Genomic DNA, 16527 nt, shown 5'->3' on the forward strand with positions numbered 1-16527 from the left:
TCAGAGAGATGAGATCTTGAAAAAATAGAAAGTAGGACGAAAAGACATTTGGGATTTGTAGATACTAACTACTATATATAAAATAAACAACAAAGTCCTACTGCATAGCATGGGGAATTATATTGAATACCTTATAATGGCGTATAATGAAAAAGAATATGAAAAGGAATATATATATATAATATATATATATTATATATATATATGTATATGTATATGTATATGTATAACTGAATCACTATGCTGTACACCAGAAATTAACACAACATTGTAAATTGACTATACTTCAATTTGAAAAAAAGATAGTCAATGTATCATAAAGGAAGAATCAATACAGTTTGATAACTTGTCAGATCTATATAGAGGGAGAAAGTTCAGATTTTATAACGGGGATATTCTTTGATGCTTTTGATGGCACGAGAGGGAAATTAATACTTCATGGCATTTTTTTCCCTTTTTGACAAAGCATTTTTATTCTTTGTAGCCAGCTCAAATACATGATCTCTTTCAAATTGCATAAAACAACTTAAATAGGACAAAATAGATGATCAAATTAAATATGTTTAATAGAAACTATGTTAAACAATAGTCATGACTCAGCATTTAAGAGGCTTGGACCCAACTTTTAATTCCATCACAGATTTTGCCTCTAGGAAGATTATTTACTTGTGCTACATCTTTGTTCTCCACTTTTGCAAATGAGGAGACCAAGATCCAGTCTCTGCTTATGGAGATGAGTCAAACAAAGGTTCGTGGGACCTGAGTTCCCTGGAGACAGGCACTAACTAGGTACAGTCTGAGTTACTAGAGGGCATCCTTGCCTCTTTCCTCGCTGCACACAGAGGTCAGGGATGAGTGTCCTTCACGGTAATTGTTACTGACTGCTCTTCCTTCACCCCTTGCTTCCGAGAAGCCTCAGCTGTAGGGTCTCCACACAGATTGAAGAGTGTGTGGTTGACCGGCTGTATTTGCTTGACATTCAACATAGAGAAGTTAAGAGAGACCATCAGGCATTTGCTGAACTGATGAAACACAGAATATAACCCATTCCTGGGAAAATATTTCCTGCATTATAGAGATAAATATTTACTTCAGCTCTGCTGGGAAGCATGTGCCTAATAAATGATATGTTCCTTTTTTAATGGTCTGTTTATACTTCAGAGACTTCACATCGTGAATTTTGGTCACTTATGTCATATATAGTTTTCAAAACGTATTTTCATGAAATACTTTTGGGAAGATCTAAACTTAATAGTTAAGCAAATATCTTCCTTTTTCCAAGTTCCCATAAATGACTCCAAAACTTCTACTTCATAACAGGCATAGATACTGAAGCCTTTTACTCCTATAATTACTTTTTCTCCCAATGAATCCAAGAGCTTACAAGGACATGTCACTATGTATACAACACGGGGGAACAATTTTGCTTAAAAATGAGCATTTTGGTGCTAAAAATATTTTTTAAACACGTTAATTTCAGAGGTAAGAATACATCATAGAAAATGGAAGTCAAGATTTAGGGACTCCCAGAAATTAGGCTGTGTGTGTTTCTGGGCACCGTGAGGATATGGACATAGATTAATGTTTTAGAATATGGGGGCCATACCATTGAGCTCAACTCAATTTTGGTTTTGTGTTCTATTCTTCAAACCCAGGTCCATGGTGTCTCTGTTCAGTGGCTGCTTGTCTGTCACATGTCTCCTCTATGAATATTTTAAGTACACATATTTTAAAATATGAACATTGTTACATGACCTGTTTGAAACCTGTTGATATGAAATAATTTCCCTGATGAATAATCACATTCACAGGTTGCGTCCTCAAAATAAATTATTTCAGGTTGATCAACGGAATTAAGATGGAAAGAAATAATAGATCCCATTTTGTAAGTTCAACTGCGTGCAATCCATCACACGAGAAAGTTTTACTTCGCGTTATATTGCCTGCAGTCCTGAGAGGGAGATAACATGTGCACTTTACAAGTGGGGAGCTAACTCTAGAAAGGTTTAATAACTCACCTAAGGTTTCTGGGGAAAGTCATGGAGTCAGGGTTCAAATCCTGACGGTTGACCGCAGAACACCTGCTAAGAACAACTGCACACAGCCTGAAATACCACTCTTCATACTGCGGGTAGTAGGGAATACCTAAACCAGAAGTCAGCCACCCAAAGGTCCTCGAGTTTTTCTGCTTTGTGGGGTCACAAGGCTCTTTAATACCTAAATAAAATTGTCTTGAGCCTCCATCCTGTGAACATTACCAGCCCCTTGCCCTCACTCAAATGGCTGAGAATTCCCCAGAACTTTTATTCTGTCTCTGATCACTCCAGTTACTTGTTACTGCTCATCTCTTTAAGCATCTTGCTTCTGTCTCCTCCCACTCATCGTGGCTCTCCATCCTGTTTCACCCACACGTAGAACATTGTTCTTTTCCTTGATTTCCCCAAAGCATCACCAATGCAAGGCATTTCTATGCATTACCTCTCTACCCAAGTGCTGAGGATAACAGAGGGTGATTATTCCAAGAGCACATTAAACAACTTAAAACTGTGTATGAGGCATTCCTCTTCTTCAGAATTCTCTAGCCAGTAACAGCAGGAAATTCCCCTTTGCCATCTTCTCTCGGGTCTTTTCCTTGTCAATTTTCTCTAGAACTTTACCTCTGATCCTCTCTCCTTGATCCCATGTACGCCCACTTTCCCTCCTTCTTGGGTTTCCAAAATAACTCCAAAATAGTTTCTTGTTGCATTTTGCAGATATTTTTGTTTTCTCCCTGTGTGCCTTCCACTAAATTTGCCCAATAACTTCTAAAATAAAACTTTTTTCCTTAAGATACGTATCGCTGCCAGCAACATCTCTTTCAATTAAATTAAAATATGAAAGTACTTTTTTTTTCCCCCTCTCCTCTGAAAATGGAATGGGCACAGAAACCACATCACCCACTCACCTTGGGAGGGAGCATGGGCTTGCTTTGCTATTTGTAATTTTTTTCCACAGATAATCTATTAATCTGAGGATCTCATTAACTCTAGGAGGAAATAGAGATTCAGAGGCTCTAAGGGACATAATAAATTTGTCTAACTAATAAGTGCCACAAGCAGAACTTGAGTTCAGATCTTAGAAATTAAAGTCAGTAATGACAGCTGTGGAGATTCAGAAATTAGATGAGACTAATGCCTCAGATAACGGAAGAAGTTGTTTTTATCTTAAAATACCTGGCAGAGAAGACTTGTAAATAGCTCTCAGAGTGATGCCTAAGTTTCATTAACATGATCTTTTTGAATAATCAAAACCAGTATATGCAGAGACTTGGTGTTGCTACTATTCTCCATAATTTGTCTAGCATCTGACCCCCTATAAAAAAAAATGCATGTATTTTGCAAGCTCTAGCTAAAACTGTGGAATGTTGCCAGGACCACACTAGCTAAAACCAAGCCAAATGAACTTTGTCTAAGCATAAGAAACTTCAGTAGTTTTGATAATCTTGTAGGTGGGAATAATTATACCAATGTTTCCATCCTGGTGTATTTCCTATCAGTTCTCCAAGGGCTGATGAAGGTACCCCAGGAGGTCTTTATTCGGGGGAGTGCCGAGTACTTCAGCCATCTCTTTTGATGCTTAGTGCACTGTGATAACACGGTTATCCCATCTGTGATCTCAGCTGTTGTCTTTCCCATTTTACACGTGAGAAAACTGAGGCATAGAGTGTATAAGTGACTTGCCTGATATCACACAGTAGTTGAGGTTCAGAGATGGAATTCAAGGTCCAAAACCTGTCCTTAGGCTGAGCTTGAGCACCTCCATGCTCTGTGACTGGATTCAGAATTTTTACCGTTATAGTTTGACAGATTGCTTCGACATATTAAGTAAACGATATGCACGCTATGCATTTGAAAAACTGACAACTTAAATAATGTAATCACCCTCCAAAATGAGGGTGATGTCACAGATTTTATTATTTTTATTTATCCCCCCGCGGGCTGGGATAAATGTCACTATCTTTTATCTCCTATACATTCATTTATTTAGTCATGCATTGATGCACATTCAAATGAACATTTATTTCATTCCATCTGTGTGCCAGGCACTCATTCATGCTCAAGTTCCAGACTTCCTGAGTAGGATATTTTTGTTGCTGTTTTAAAATACTGATAACATTTTCATTAGGTTCATGATCTCTATCTTCTTCATAAAAACTTAATTTTATAAATATAGTAATTAAGGCTCAGGAAGGTCAAGCAACCTGCCTTCAGCCAGTTGGATGGGAAATGGAAGGAATCTGAATTCTAAACTTCCAATTTTCTACCTTGGTGCTTTTTTTTTTTTTAACTGCATCACTGGAAGTTTCAGTAATCCAAGTACCACCTCACACAGTAATCTGGGAAGAGCAGTGAATGGGCACATTACTTATAATTAATGCTCTTATTTCTATTTCAATTTTCACAACTGATTAATTAAGCTTTTAGACTTTGTTACAGATTGTTAACATCCATAAGCAAATGAGAATGTTTTTTGAATTTCTCAGCTCTTACCCCCCCAACTTGGAAACAGATTTCAGGCAATATCTCTGAAAGACACATGTGTTTCACTGAAGCACTTAGCTTTGGGGAAAGGATGGAGGAAAGGATTTATTCATTTTTTAAAAGCAATTAGTTTTATTTTGCTCTATTTTTATCCTTAGCTCAAGTATTTACTGATGCTTTCGCCTTTCTTGTTGGTGGCGAGACTCAGAATATTTTAGACGTATGAAAAATGAATTTGCTTAACTGAATAAGGAGCACTGTAAGAGTGATGGGCAGATCACAGCTACCTGAGCAACACAGGCAGCAAGAACATGACTTTGTCCTCTTGTTCCCATTCTTTCAACAGGTCAGTAAACCCAGGACAGAACCACCAGACATGCTTCCGTGGTGGCAGAGAATTCCTTCGTATCAGTGACTTGAATATGGACTGATTTATAGGCCTTTTTATCTTCCAAAAATATATCTTTCATATGAGTCTTAGATCAGTCATTTCATTTAATTTTGCATTGTCTTAAAAGTTAGCAGCTTTCTTTAAGTAAAATAAATTACCAAGCCAAAAAAGATGAAATTTTTTTTTCCTAAGGAAAAATAGTCATCCAGACATTTCATCAGACAATAAATGTATATATACTGTTTCTTGCAGCCCCGAGCTAATAATTTATAAGCTTCTCTTAGACAGAAAAATCTCTTTATTGGCCAACCTCTGAAGAAATCATATCACTTTAAGGCTGCCATAAAGTGAATTCAAGAGGTAACTGTGGGTTTATAATTAAACTAAAACTTTAGAGGCCAAACAAACTTAATTTTTTTCTTGACATTCAGGAATATATTAAAAAGAAAATCAATTATTCTCTGCTTACTGTAGAAATTCTTAGAAATTGTAAGTGGCAAGAGATTTGAAATCTACTGCTTCCCTTTTAGTAATCTCATCAAAAATAAAATAACTAAGACTCATGACATGCTAGGGAAAACTCACTTTTACAAGTGTTTTACGTATATGAAGTAGATTCTAACAGGAAGCCGAGTAGGCAGGCACTATTATCATCAGGCAACAGGTAGAAGTGGCTTGCCCAAGGTTTCATGGTTAGTAATCAACATCTGAACCATAAAAACAGGCAATCAGCTTCAGAGTCTCAATGTCAGCCTTGAAAGTCAGTCTGCTTCTCCTTGCAAAACCTAATTCCACCACCCCAACAGTGTATTCCCCAAAAAATGAGGGAAATGGAATTTTTCGATAATTGAATTTTCCAATCATTGATGGAGACAGACAGACACGCTAGAAATGACAGCATGGTTCTTTTCCAGGTGCAATAAATGCTGATCTGACTTTTTGTTTCTTCTTCAGAGCCAATTATACAGCTGCTACTACAATTGGTGTTAAAAGAAAATTCCTTTGATTCATCAGGAATTTATGAGTACTGACTCTGTGTCATGTTCTTGCCTGAACATGGGAGACAGTACAATGAGTAAGACTTGGTCTTTAAACTTGAGAATTCCTCTTTGTTAGAAAACCAATTTTAAAAAAAGGAACCAAACTTTAAAAATTCTATGATGCTCTTCTTGTGCCTTGGTAGAGAAGGATGTTAAAAAATCATCTCTATTTTTGATGATTGAGCATCAAGGCTTAGGAGTTACCATGTAGAATGATGACTCATTCTATAATTGATGGGTTTATGGATAGTGATGGATTCAATTTGTTCAAACTCTAGAATATACCTAGATTTTCACCATATTATTCTAACATCTATGAGATAAGCTTGTTTTCCTGGCATTTCTTTTCTTTTTAAATAAAAGAAGGCAATTCAGACTTTCCATTTCTTTGCATTATTGCTGAGAGCTGTGTTTTTATTAATTGGATTTTTACTGTAATTAGCATGACACCTTTGACAGTGGACTCTCAAAGCCATTTGTTTTATCCTATTAATTTTTGTTTTTCTTTATACTAGGCAATCACATTCCTATAGAAAAATGTAAAAAACTGGAGAGCTTCAGTACAGAAATAAAACAATACCTCTTGGGGGTTTATGCTTAAAAGAGTAAACATATCCTGTTTTGCACATTTTTTCAGAGAAGAAAATTTTCACCATTCCAGCTGATGGGGAGAGTATTGGAAAACCTACATCTACATATTACATATATGTTAGTTCTCTAAGGAGACAAAAGTGGATATTCTAGTAGTAAGAGCCTGCAAGTGAAAGTCCAAATTGCATTTTGATCTTTAGTCTCCTTACCTTTCTGCTTCCTGATCCCTATAATTCAATTGGAGCGTCCTTGATGGTGCACCAAATAAAAGAAAGCCTCTCCTGACTTGATCCAGAAGGCTAAAGGCTGGATTTGACACAGCATATGTTGTAACATACTATTGGTTACTGAGTACACACAGAGGCTTGAGACAGCTGGCCATAGCCACGCTTCTGGCTTGGAGTCGCGCCCTGAACTTCCACAGTTGAAATGAGTCCATGCTTTTCTGGCTGCCTGATCCACTCCCCATGTGGCAAGAGAGCCAAAGTGGTAAACCAGTTTCACCAGGGCTCAGATGTACCCAAAATATTTACCTTCGACACTGATCCACATACTCTTTTATTTGCAAGTGGCTGGACTTTTGTGATAATGATGTACCATCTTTTTTGAGATAGTACCTTTTAACATCTGTTAGTATACACTCCCCTGCCCCCAAAAAATATATTTTAGAATAGAGTCCAAGGTAGGAGAACTTGATTACTTAGGAGACCGAAATCAGCATTTAGAGGTTTCCCAAGGGAATGCTCTTCCCAAGGCCTCATCACATTTTTAACTGAATTCTTGATGTACAAGTTCTTGCTGGTTACTTCACACAGAAGCTAAAGGTGAGGTAGAAAATTCTATAGTTCAATGTGTGTTGAAGCCACTGACTAGCCCATAAGACCACAGGAAGAAAACCAGGAACAAATTTAAATAAAAAGAAACTGATTCCTAAATAAGCAAGAACATGCTGAAATCCATTTTTCATTTGTGTGGTTTGTAAGGTAAACAAAGCAAACACCACATAAAAACCATGAAAGTCTAATTTAAACATTACAATTGTTTGAAAATCAAGACATCTTTTTTTTTTTTTTTCACAGTGGGAAGAATTCTGACATCTCCAGCTTCAGCTCAGAGATTGAATGTGTTGGGTGAATTGTTTTAACTTTCTGTTGTTTCTTTAAGAGGCGCCATTAAAAGGATGGGATGGCCACTACAAAATGTGGGTAAAGCAACCGTTGAAATAAGATGCTGCCCATATTTATCTGAATGATAAATTCATGTCAAGAATTCCAATTTACGATACATCTGTGGACCTAACGATGCTCACCATTAACCATCCTCTTTCTGAGAGAGCCCATTATAATCTGTACAGAGCCACCAATGAAGCCAAAGCAGGGTAAAATAGAAGGAGGTTGCTAGGATGAAGGCTGCGGATTCTAAACAGAGATGAGTGACACATGTTGGTAGGATAAATCTACAAATAGCCTGGGGCCAGACATCAGACATTATTTGAAATGACAAACTTCACATTAACTAAAAGAAAAAAAAAAGATCATAGATGGAGACAGACAGTGGTACTAAAAGTTATACAACTGCATGATTCATTTCCAGAAGAAATCAATGTTGAGATGACTTTTTTCCTCCTTCAGAACCAATAATGAGCCTCCTATAATTAGGTAAACTTTCTCTGTCCTATCAAAACAAACCGTTAAGCCACAGAGAGGCCACTGACACATCTACCCCTCAACCAAAGCTATAGCAGTTTAATCTAAGTACAATGCAAAGATGCATGAGTCAATCTACCGTAAATTTTCAGCAAATAGTATGTGTCATTGGAAATAACTTCTGCTTTTCCGAAGACCGTAGATTTATTCTGTAGGAGTTTTAGAAACAAGCAACAATAATTTTAGCAAAAGCAATTCCCTGCGTTCACTAAACCATAACTGTCTGAAACTAGTTATTTCTAGAATTACACAGAACCAAAATAGCAAACATGTAAACAGAGAGCTATGGGTTAGAATTCATCAAATGAAGGGGGGGAAAAGTTTTGAATTTTAAGGTATAAAATATCACAGCCGTTAACTATTTATAGTTGCCCAATTTTAATGCACAATTCAAGCTCTAATTAAAAATATTCTCCATAAATAGAAAACCAATTTGCTGTGTGTGCAGACTGAATAATACAATCAACTTTCCCCAGCTATCAGTTTTCTCTTTCATACTGTCGGTCAAAAAGTAATTGACCTTTAGACTTCTCATTAAAACTCAGCAATGGAGCCTGGAAAAAATGAAGCTGGGTCTATTCATGCCATCAGATAAGGTTACAGCATATCTAATCCTACCGTTCCAGCTTTCCCCATTGTCATCATGAGTTGCCGGGCTGTGGTCTGAACCGATTGGGGAAAAAAGTGGAGCTGCGTCGATTGGCCATGGCACATTTTGTCCATTCCACACGTACAGACAGAGCCTTAGTTTGCCACTGAGCAAATACAATAAAAACATGGGACAATGCAAGTGCCATCTGTCCAGTCAGGGCCCTGGGATGGAGAGATGGGACTCTCATTGTTCCAACCTTATGCTGTTGGGCTGTATTAATGCCTAAGGCAAATTCCAGGGGGGAGAACTTTGTGGTGCTCATTTCTCCCACCTTCTGAAAATTCTGAGAAAATGCCTGTAGCATCAAGAACTTTGGACAAACTGGTGAAGGTGGAGGAGAGGGTAGGGGGTGGAGGGGAAATACATTTTCCTGGGAAGGGATAAAATTATGGAAATTAATTAACAAGTCCATGCCAGTCTAAAATTGGAGCTGGAAAGAAACAGAGATAGTCTCATTCAATCCTTTTATTTTAGAGATAAGAGAAATGATAAGACCCAGAGACTGAGAGCAACAAGCCTCAAGTCATACTTTGCTGAGACACGAATCTGGGTTTCAGCTCCCAGCTGTGTTTTTAGGTCACAGCACAGCCTTGCTACTCTTTCATGCACTTTCATTTTTGTTTGTTAAAAGCAAACAAAAATAAAAACAGAACCAAATTTCTCATTGAAGACATCTTGCAGAGCCATGCGTACGTGCTTGGGTCTTTGGCAACAGCTAGCTCTACCACGGCCACTGTGTGTGATCTTGCTCTCTTTCAAGCGCATACTGCCCCCCACCCCCTTTTTATTAACCCCAAGCTCTTGTGACAGCTTTTGTATATTTCCTTATGGGAGGCCAAGGTTTAGAATACTTTCAGATTCTCTGCATGTAAAATGGGCCTCTTTACATTCAGCAAGAAACCTGTGTTTTCATTCAGGTGACCATATAAATTATCTTCCAAACCACACATTTGTGAGAGCAAACGGGGTGCTATTGGTTATTACAGCAGGACAACAGGTGCAAACTGAACTACTCTTGGCAAACTAGGACATGTGATCTGCCAAGCTTTAGCATTTCCAGTATCCATAATAGTAAAAATTCCCCTGTACAGGTATTTGTTCTGTCTATTTTGTAGATTTTTTAAAAGGTTTTTGTGTTTATTTTATTTTATTTCATATTTTATTTTATTTTACTTTATTTATTTTGAAAGGCAGCATTATATAGTGAAAAGGTAAAGAGAAATAGAAAGAAGAAGATCTGGTGGTCCAAGTCCTACTTCTAACTGTGAGACCTTCAGCAAATCATCATTCTCTCTTAGAGTCAGTGCATCTATTAAAAGACAGAGTTGGACTAAGTCACTGTTAACTTTTCTTCTAGTCCTAATGGTCTAGGATTTCTATGCCCTCCAAATCTCCATTTAACATGTGTGCATACACATATATACAGACACACATACATGCGCATATATAAAAATAGAGGTCAATTATGAAAAGAATACGAAGTTTCAATAAATATTAAATAAGAAAACAACCAGAATTTGAGACTGGAATATACTGTTGGTAATGTTATCTTTGAAAAGAAAGCAAAATTGTTTATCTATATTGAAAGTCACACCCAGACACATAATTCAGTGACAGACAGGAAATGTTTTTTCATGTGTGTTTTTGGCACAACTCTACAGCTCAGGATCCTGGTGTGTTTTTTTCTGTTATAACAGAGTCTTTTATGTGGCAAAGTCACATTAGACGCTGTCTGGTTGCTCTTGGTTACGAAGACTTTTCCTATTTGACTCACCTTCAATTTTTAGGCAAATTCTCTGGCTTCCTGCTATTGTTTCTGAGTGTCTGCAAGTCCTTGCAATTTTTTATGTGTCTTCTGAAAGGAAAGGCTGGCTGATAAAAGAGTGTTACATGGCCCATGTAACTTTAGAGATGTGAATTATTAAAAACATAAAAATAGTGGATAAAAAACAGAAATGGCATTTATCATAAATTCTAGATCCTTATCCAGTTTAATAAATTCCCCCTTTTAAATTATAAGTGATAAGCCTTATCTACCTTCTGCACATGCCAAAGGCACAGTTTGGGGCTGTGTTTTGTTTTTCCATATTGCTTGTGTGAATTCTAACATTTCAAAACTTCCTCAAGTCATCTTGCTGAGCCAGGGAGACGGATACAAATATGGGTGGTTTCTCTCTTCTGTTGTAACTCTTTGTTGTAAATTTTAGGTGCAAGATTGCTTCTTTATTTGATTACTGTGATATGTTCCTGCCCAAGCTGCAGTATAAGGAATAGTTAAAAAAAAAAAAAAGAGCTTATTGTGCTGTGAACTTGATAATGTGCTAAGCATTTTCTACATAACAATTGCAACCATTCCTTGAAATAATCATTACACATATGAATAAAATGAGGTTCAGAAAGATCAATTATTCAATCAAGTGTGCATAGGCGGTAAATGGCAAAGCCAGGATTCAAACCCAAGTATGCCTGAAGTCCAAACCCTGTGTCCTTAACAACTGTCGTGTTATCTCGGGGTATATCATGGGGTAACAACTTTCTTCTTTACATTTGCACGAAGTCTTATGTTTTGAACTCTTACTGGCACATCCATTTAACATATTTGATCCTCATCGTGTTCTGCGATGTTAGATGAAAGACTGATGCTCAGAGAGGATGACCCAGGGTCATAAAGACAGCAAGTCATAGTGCCAGCAATTGAACACGTGTCTTTGAGCTGCTGCCCTAGTGCAAATTCCATAAAACCAAAGTTATTTCCTGGAAAATTTTCTTAAAAAGTTAAACAGTAAACCATAATGGAAAAGATATGAAAAAGAATATGTATACATGCATAACTGAATCACTTTGCTGTACACCAGAAACTAACACAATATTGTAAATCAACTATACTTCAATAAAAATAAATAATTCGGCTTTTAAGTTAAAAAAGTGGCATAAAACCTTAAAGAAACAAAAATTCAAAAGCATAATGAATCAATCATAAAAAAGGAACAATTGCCGTATTAATCACAAATGCTGGAGGTAACACTGAACAAAACTTGATTTCCCCCTCTTGCCTGTTTCACATCCCAACCAATGTCTGGCCAGTCTGAATTTCTGACAACACCAATAATGATGGTAGTCAATATAACCCAAACCTCTATGATTCCCTGTCTTGTCAAGGATCATCTTATACTGACTAGTCTGCTTCTCCTACCAAATTCTGATGTGATGTACACACAATATTTCTTATAGGCCTTCCCACAGAGTGGGTGCTCACACAAAGTCTGCTGAATAAAAGCAGAGGGTGTTTTGGCTAACACATGTAATAATAACATTTACTGAGTCTTTAATCGTTGATATATGCCAACCACTCTTGTAAGCACTTAAGGAATATCAAAACATTTAATCCTAACAACTGTCTTATTTCACTTCAGTCTCACAGGTGCAGAAAATGCAGTACAAAGAGTTCAAGTCGTTTGCTGGAGTCATATTATAGTAGAGGCAAGGTAAGAATTTGAACTCAATGCAGTTTAGAAAAACCAAGATTTGAAACTCATCAGCACTTAGCAATTCTGTTAGGTGGTATTCTTTTAGTCTTGTATCTGTTTCATAAAAATATTGAATATGTATTCCAATAGTGTTTTGTTACTGAATTGATGTACCGGATGAAATACCATTAGAAAAAAGACCTTCTAAAAGAATTAAATGGTACTCCATCTTTTTGAGACCAGATCAGAAAAAAAGAAATGCTGCTTCGGCATATACTCTGCTGAGTATCTGACAAGAGCCCATAACAGGCAGTGGAAGATGATAGCGTGGGGCCTGAAGCAAGGCAAGTAGGCCTGAGACCCAGCTCCATCCCTGTTTGGGGCCAAGGTCCTAGAAGTCTCCCCTAAGACAAGAATCTGTGTGCCCCTTTGGCATGGTGCCAAACTCAATGTGGAGTTTCATCTGGATTGTGTCCAGGCACACAAACTACAGTCCCATATATTTGGGGCTTAATCTGCATTAGTTACTCTCCATCTGCTCTTGTTTCCCCTCCCCCTAACCTGGGGACTGTCCTTTTTAAACTTGCCCTATGACTTTCAGATTTGAACTTGCCAAATCGGTGAGCAGCACCAGCTGGAGATCAGAAGGTGAGGAGAGAGAGAAATCGAGGTGTTCCCTTCACGCTCCCCCTGCGGGGCCATAGTTTGACAGTGACTCTTTCTTCTATCAATGGCCACAACTCCTGTTGAATGACCCTCCTGTGTCCAGGTAAAACTCTTACTCTTGTGGCATCCCGATTGCTCAGCTCCCCCTCCATGTCCTCCCATTCTGTTGATAGTCCTCGGTGCTCCTCCATCTCTTACTGGTTCCTTTAATCCTGCCCATACCTCTCTCTTTGTAATGATCCTTTCATTGAATTTTCTTTGCTCAAAGCCCTGAATGTACATTTTCTTGCTAAGGACCAATAGATCCCATATCTGTATGGGTATTCCCAATATGGATTTCAACAAGGTGGAGAGCCACAGCATACCTATTTCACTACGAGCTTCCATGTGACTGTCCCTTCTCTCCCTACATGTCACTGGACCAGGAGGAATGGCCTTTTACTCTTCCCTTTGTGATAAATACATCCCTTCCATCATACCCTGAATTTCACTTCTCATGGCTTAGAATAAAGCCCAGTTTTCAGCCTCCCACCTTGATGTGCCAACAAAATACCAAGGAATTGAGAACATCTTTTTCTCTCTCTCAAGAATGTGTGATTTTAAGACTATAGCCATGCTAAGTCCCCCAAAACAAAAATAAAGTAATAGCTAATTTAAGAGCCAAGCCTAACTAAGGATGCCACTTTTGTGGTTGGTATCTACTTTCTTCCTTCTGGTATTTTATGCCTCATGATTTGAAGTTGTTGAAGACAAATATAATTTACCGAGAAGAAAGGAGTAGAATCCATCTATTAATAATGTAATATTATCTGTACTGCATGTCAGAGATAGAAGATTCCTTAGAGGTCCACCAACCCCACCTTTCATTTTACAGATATAGAGGTTAGTAAGACAGTAACATTCTTACGATAGGCAGAATGACGACCCTCAAGGATGCTCATGCCCTAATCTTTTAGAACCTGTGAATAAGTTATGTTATATGGCAAAGGGGAATGAGGGTGGCAGATGGAATTTAGGTTTAAATAACTAAGTTTAAATAAAGACATTATCCTGGATTATCTGGATAGACCAAATGTAATCACAAGGGCCAATAAAGGTAGAAGTGAGAGGAAGAAGAGAGAGGTGGGGAGATGGAAGCGTGAGAGAACTTGGCCCAATGTTGCTGGATGTAAAGATGCAGGAGAGGGCCACAAGCCAAAGCTTCTAGAAGCTGGAAAAACCAAAATCTCCCTCAGAGCCTCCAAGATGAAACAGCTCCACCAACACCTTGACATTAGCCTGGTGAGACCCATTTTGGGGCTTCTGACCTCCAAAACTGTGAGATAATAAATTTATATCATCTTAAACTATTAAATCTATGACAATTTGTTACAGCAGCAAAAGGAAACTAATACCATTCTAACCCCAAAAATCCTTATGTCTCTGGCTTAGAGTTTTAATCAGTAATTACTTATTGAGCATTTTCAACAGATCATGCACTAGGCCAGACACTGGATATATAACAAGAAATAAGATAGACATGGGTCCTCCCCTCTTAGGTCTTACAGTCTAAAAGGAAGAGTCAGAAAGTTAAACCAGCATTAACACTGACACAGGAGAAGCACTGTTCAGTGGAAGGGCAGTGTGCTGTGGAATCCCTAGCAGGGCAAGTGAACAGGAGGAGTCAGGAAAGGCTTCTGAAGAAGCGACTTCAAGTTAAAAACTGCAGGGTGAGCAGAAGTGAGCGGACCGTGGGAATGTGAGTGGAATTGGGAGTTGGGGCATGATAGATCTAAACAGAAGGAAGAGCATGTTCCAGAATAAAACAGCAGGTCTTGGTGACCCGAAAGAAAGTTCTGCATGACTGGAGCAAAGGCTTAAGGGAGAGCATGGTGAGAGATGGGGCTGTCAATGTGAGCAGGGGCAAAGGGACAGCGTTACACATGCCATTTGTGACTCGGGAGTCTTTAGTTACAGAATTTGGGTGATACAATTTAATACTATTAGTAAAATGGTTCCTATAGTACATATTTAATCATTAATATTGTAATTTTATGTATAATACTAATTAAACGGTCACACAAAATTACAAAGAACTCAAAGAAAGCGAATGTGGCTGGAGGTGAGGAAGAGAGAGAGACAGCAGCATTAGAGGGGCTGGTGAGACAGCAGTGCCACTCAAGGTAGGGTCTGATAAGGCTGGGGACAATCCAGGGGTGTTTATTCAGTTGTGTGGACAGGTTAGCTCAAGAATAAACTATTGATGATTGACCTAAAGATTCACAAAGAGAGATCACAAGATTCACAAATGAATGAGAGTAAAGGTATATATAAGGTTACCATTTACAGACACCAACATCCACGGAGCAAATACACTCCTAAAACAAGTCTCAATGCTGACTCATATGGAAAAGGGGGGAGTGAACGTACATAAACTCCTATGGTATTTTGTTCAGTTGTTTACTTGATTAAGTTTCTACATCTCTTGGAAAGGAAATTTTAATGCAAGAATGTTGACTCCCATTATGCCAGGCCCTCTCTCTAAAATTACAAGAAGCTCCTTAAATCAACCCCCTTTTAGGTCCACTGCCCCATCCTCTGACGTTAATCAGAGCACAGTTTTTGATATTCTTAATGGGAAGGAAGGTGATAGAAGAAGGGAAACGAATATTTTATCATATCAGTGAATTTGCTGTGTATGTAATCCTATTGCATTCTCTCGGCAACCTCAGAGAAGTTTGAGTAACATTCCAGGTTATCAAGCTAGAAATAGCAAAACTGTGATGTTGGTCTCAGATCAAAGCCCAACTTTATTCTATCTTACCATGCAGAGCAGCAGAAAACAGTGAGAAGCGACTTTCTTGCTGCCTCTTCAAAGTCTACGAATGTGTCCAGAAGAGCCTAGAAAAGGGAAAAAGAATGCTGAACTTCTGAATAAATTCAACTTCTATTTCTTGAGCCACTATTACCTATCAAGTTTCATGTCTGTAGATTTAATGATGAAAAAGACAGGGTCCAAACCCTCAGGCAGCTAGACTATTTTATAAGACAGCCATTCTAGAAAAAATGCAATTCAATGTGATCATTGCTTTTAGGGAATGGGTGTCAACCAGGTCCAGAGAAGACTTCCCAAGAATAATAATCTACACGCACACGAGCAACAGAAGAGAAGTTGTCACTAAGGAAGTTCATACTATGTGTAGATGCTTGAGAAGATCAATTTAGGGTTCAGAAAACCTTGGGGACTGGGGATCTAATGTACAGCATAGTAACTATGGTAACCATGGGACGTGATGAGTTAAGTGTTAATTAAATTGACTTTGGTAACCATGTACCAAATCATCACACTACACTCTTTTAAGTATATACAATTTTATTTGTCAATTTATCCTCAGTAAAGTTGAAGGGGAAAAAAAAACACTTTGGAGATAGCAGGCATGTGACCTCCCATCACCTCGAATTCCACTTATACATCTGTAAATATTGCCATTAACTATGGTCTCTGTATGAGTAGA

The 16527-nt window shown here is 38.0% G+C and overlaps 1 protein-coding gene across 9 annotated transcripts in view; it reads right to left on the reverse strand.

Moving 5' to 3' along the window:
* Positions 1-16527, reverse strand: part of COLEC10 (collectin subfamily member 10) — a 398420-nt gene that overhangs the window by 48294 nt on the left and 333599 nt on the right. For 7 of the 9 annotated variants that reach the window (XM_064476878.1, XM_064476879.1, XM_031439529.2 and 4 more), the window contains one exon: positions 15837-15913. The exons of 1 other annotated variant lie outside the window; for it this stretch is intronic. In XM_064476878.1, coding sequence (XP_064332948.1) covers positions 15837-15839 — 3 coding nt within the window. In that variant the 5' untranslated portion in view covers positions 15840-15913. Of the gene's footprint in view, positions 1-6751; positions 6812-15836; positions 15914-16527 lie in introns of those variants that run through there. One more of the 9 variants, XM_064476884.1, reaches the window with a different exon arrangement.

This window comes from Camelus dromedarius, chromosome 20, assembly GCF_036321535.1.
Source record: "Camelus dromedarius isolate mCamDro1 chromosome 20, mCamDro1.pat, whole genome shotgun sequence".
Lineage (NCBI taxonomy): Eukaryota > Metazoa > Chordata > Mammalia > Artiodactyla > Camelidae > Camelus > Camelus dromedarius.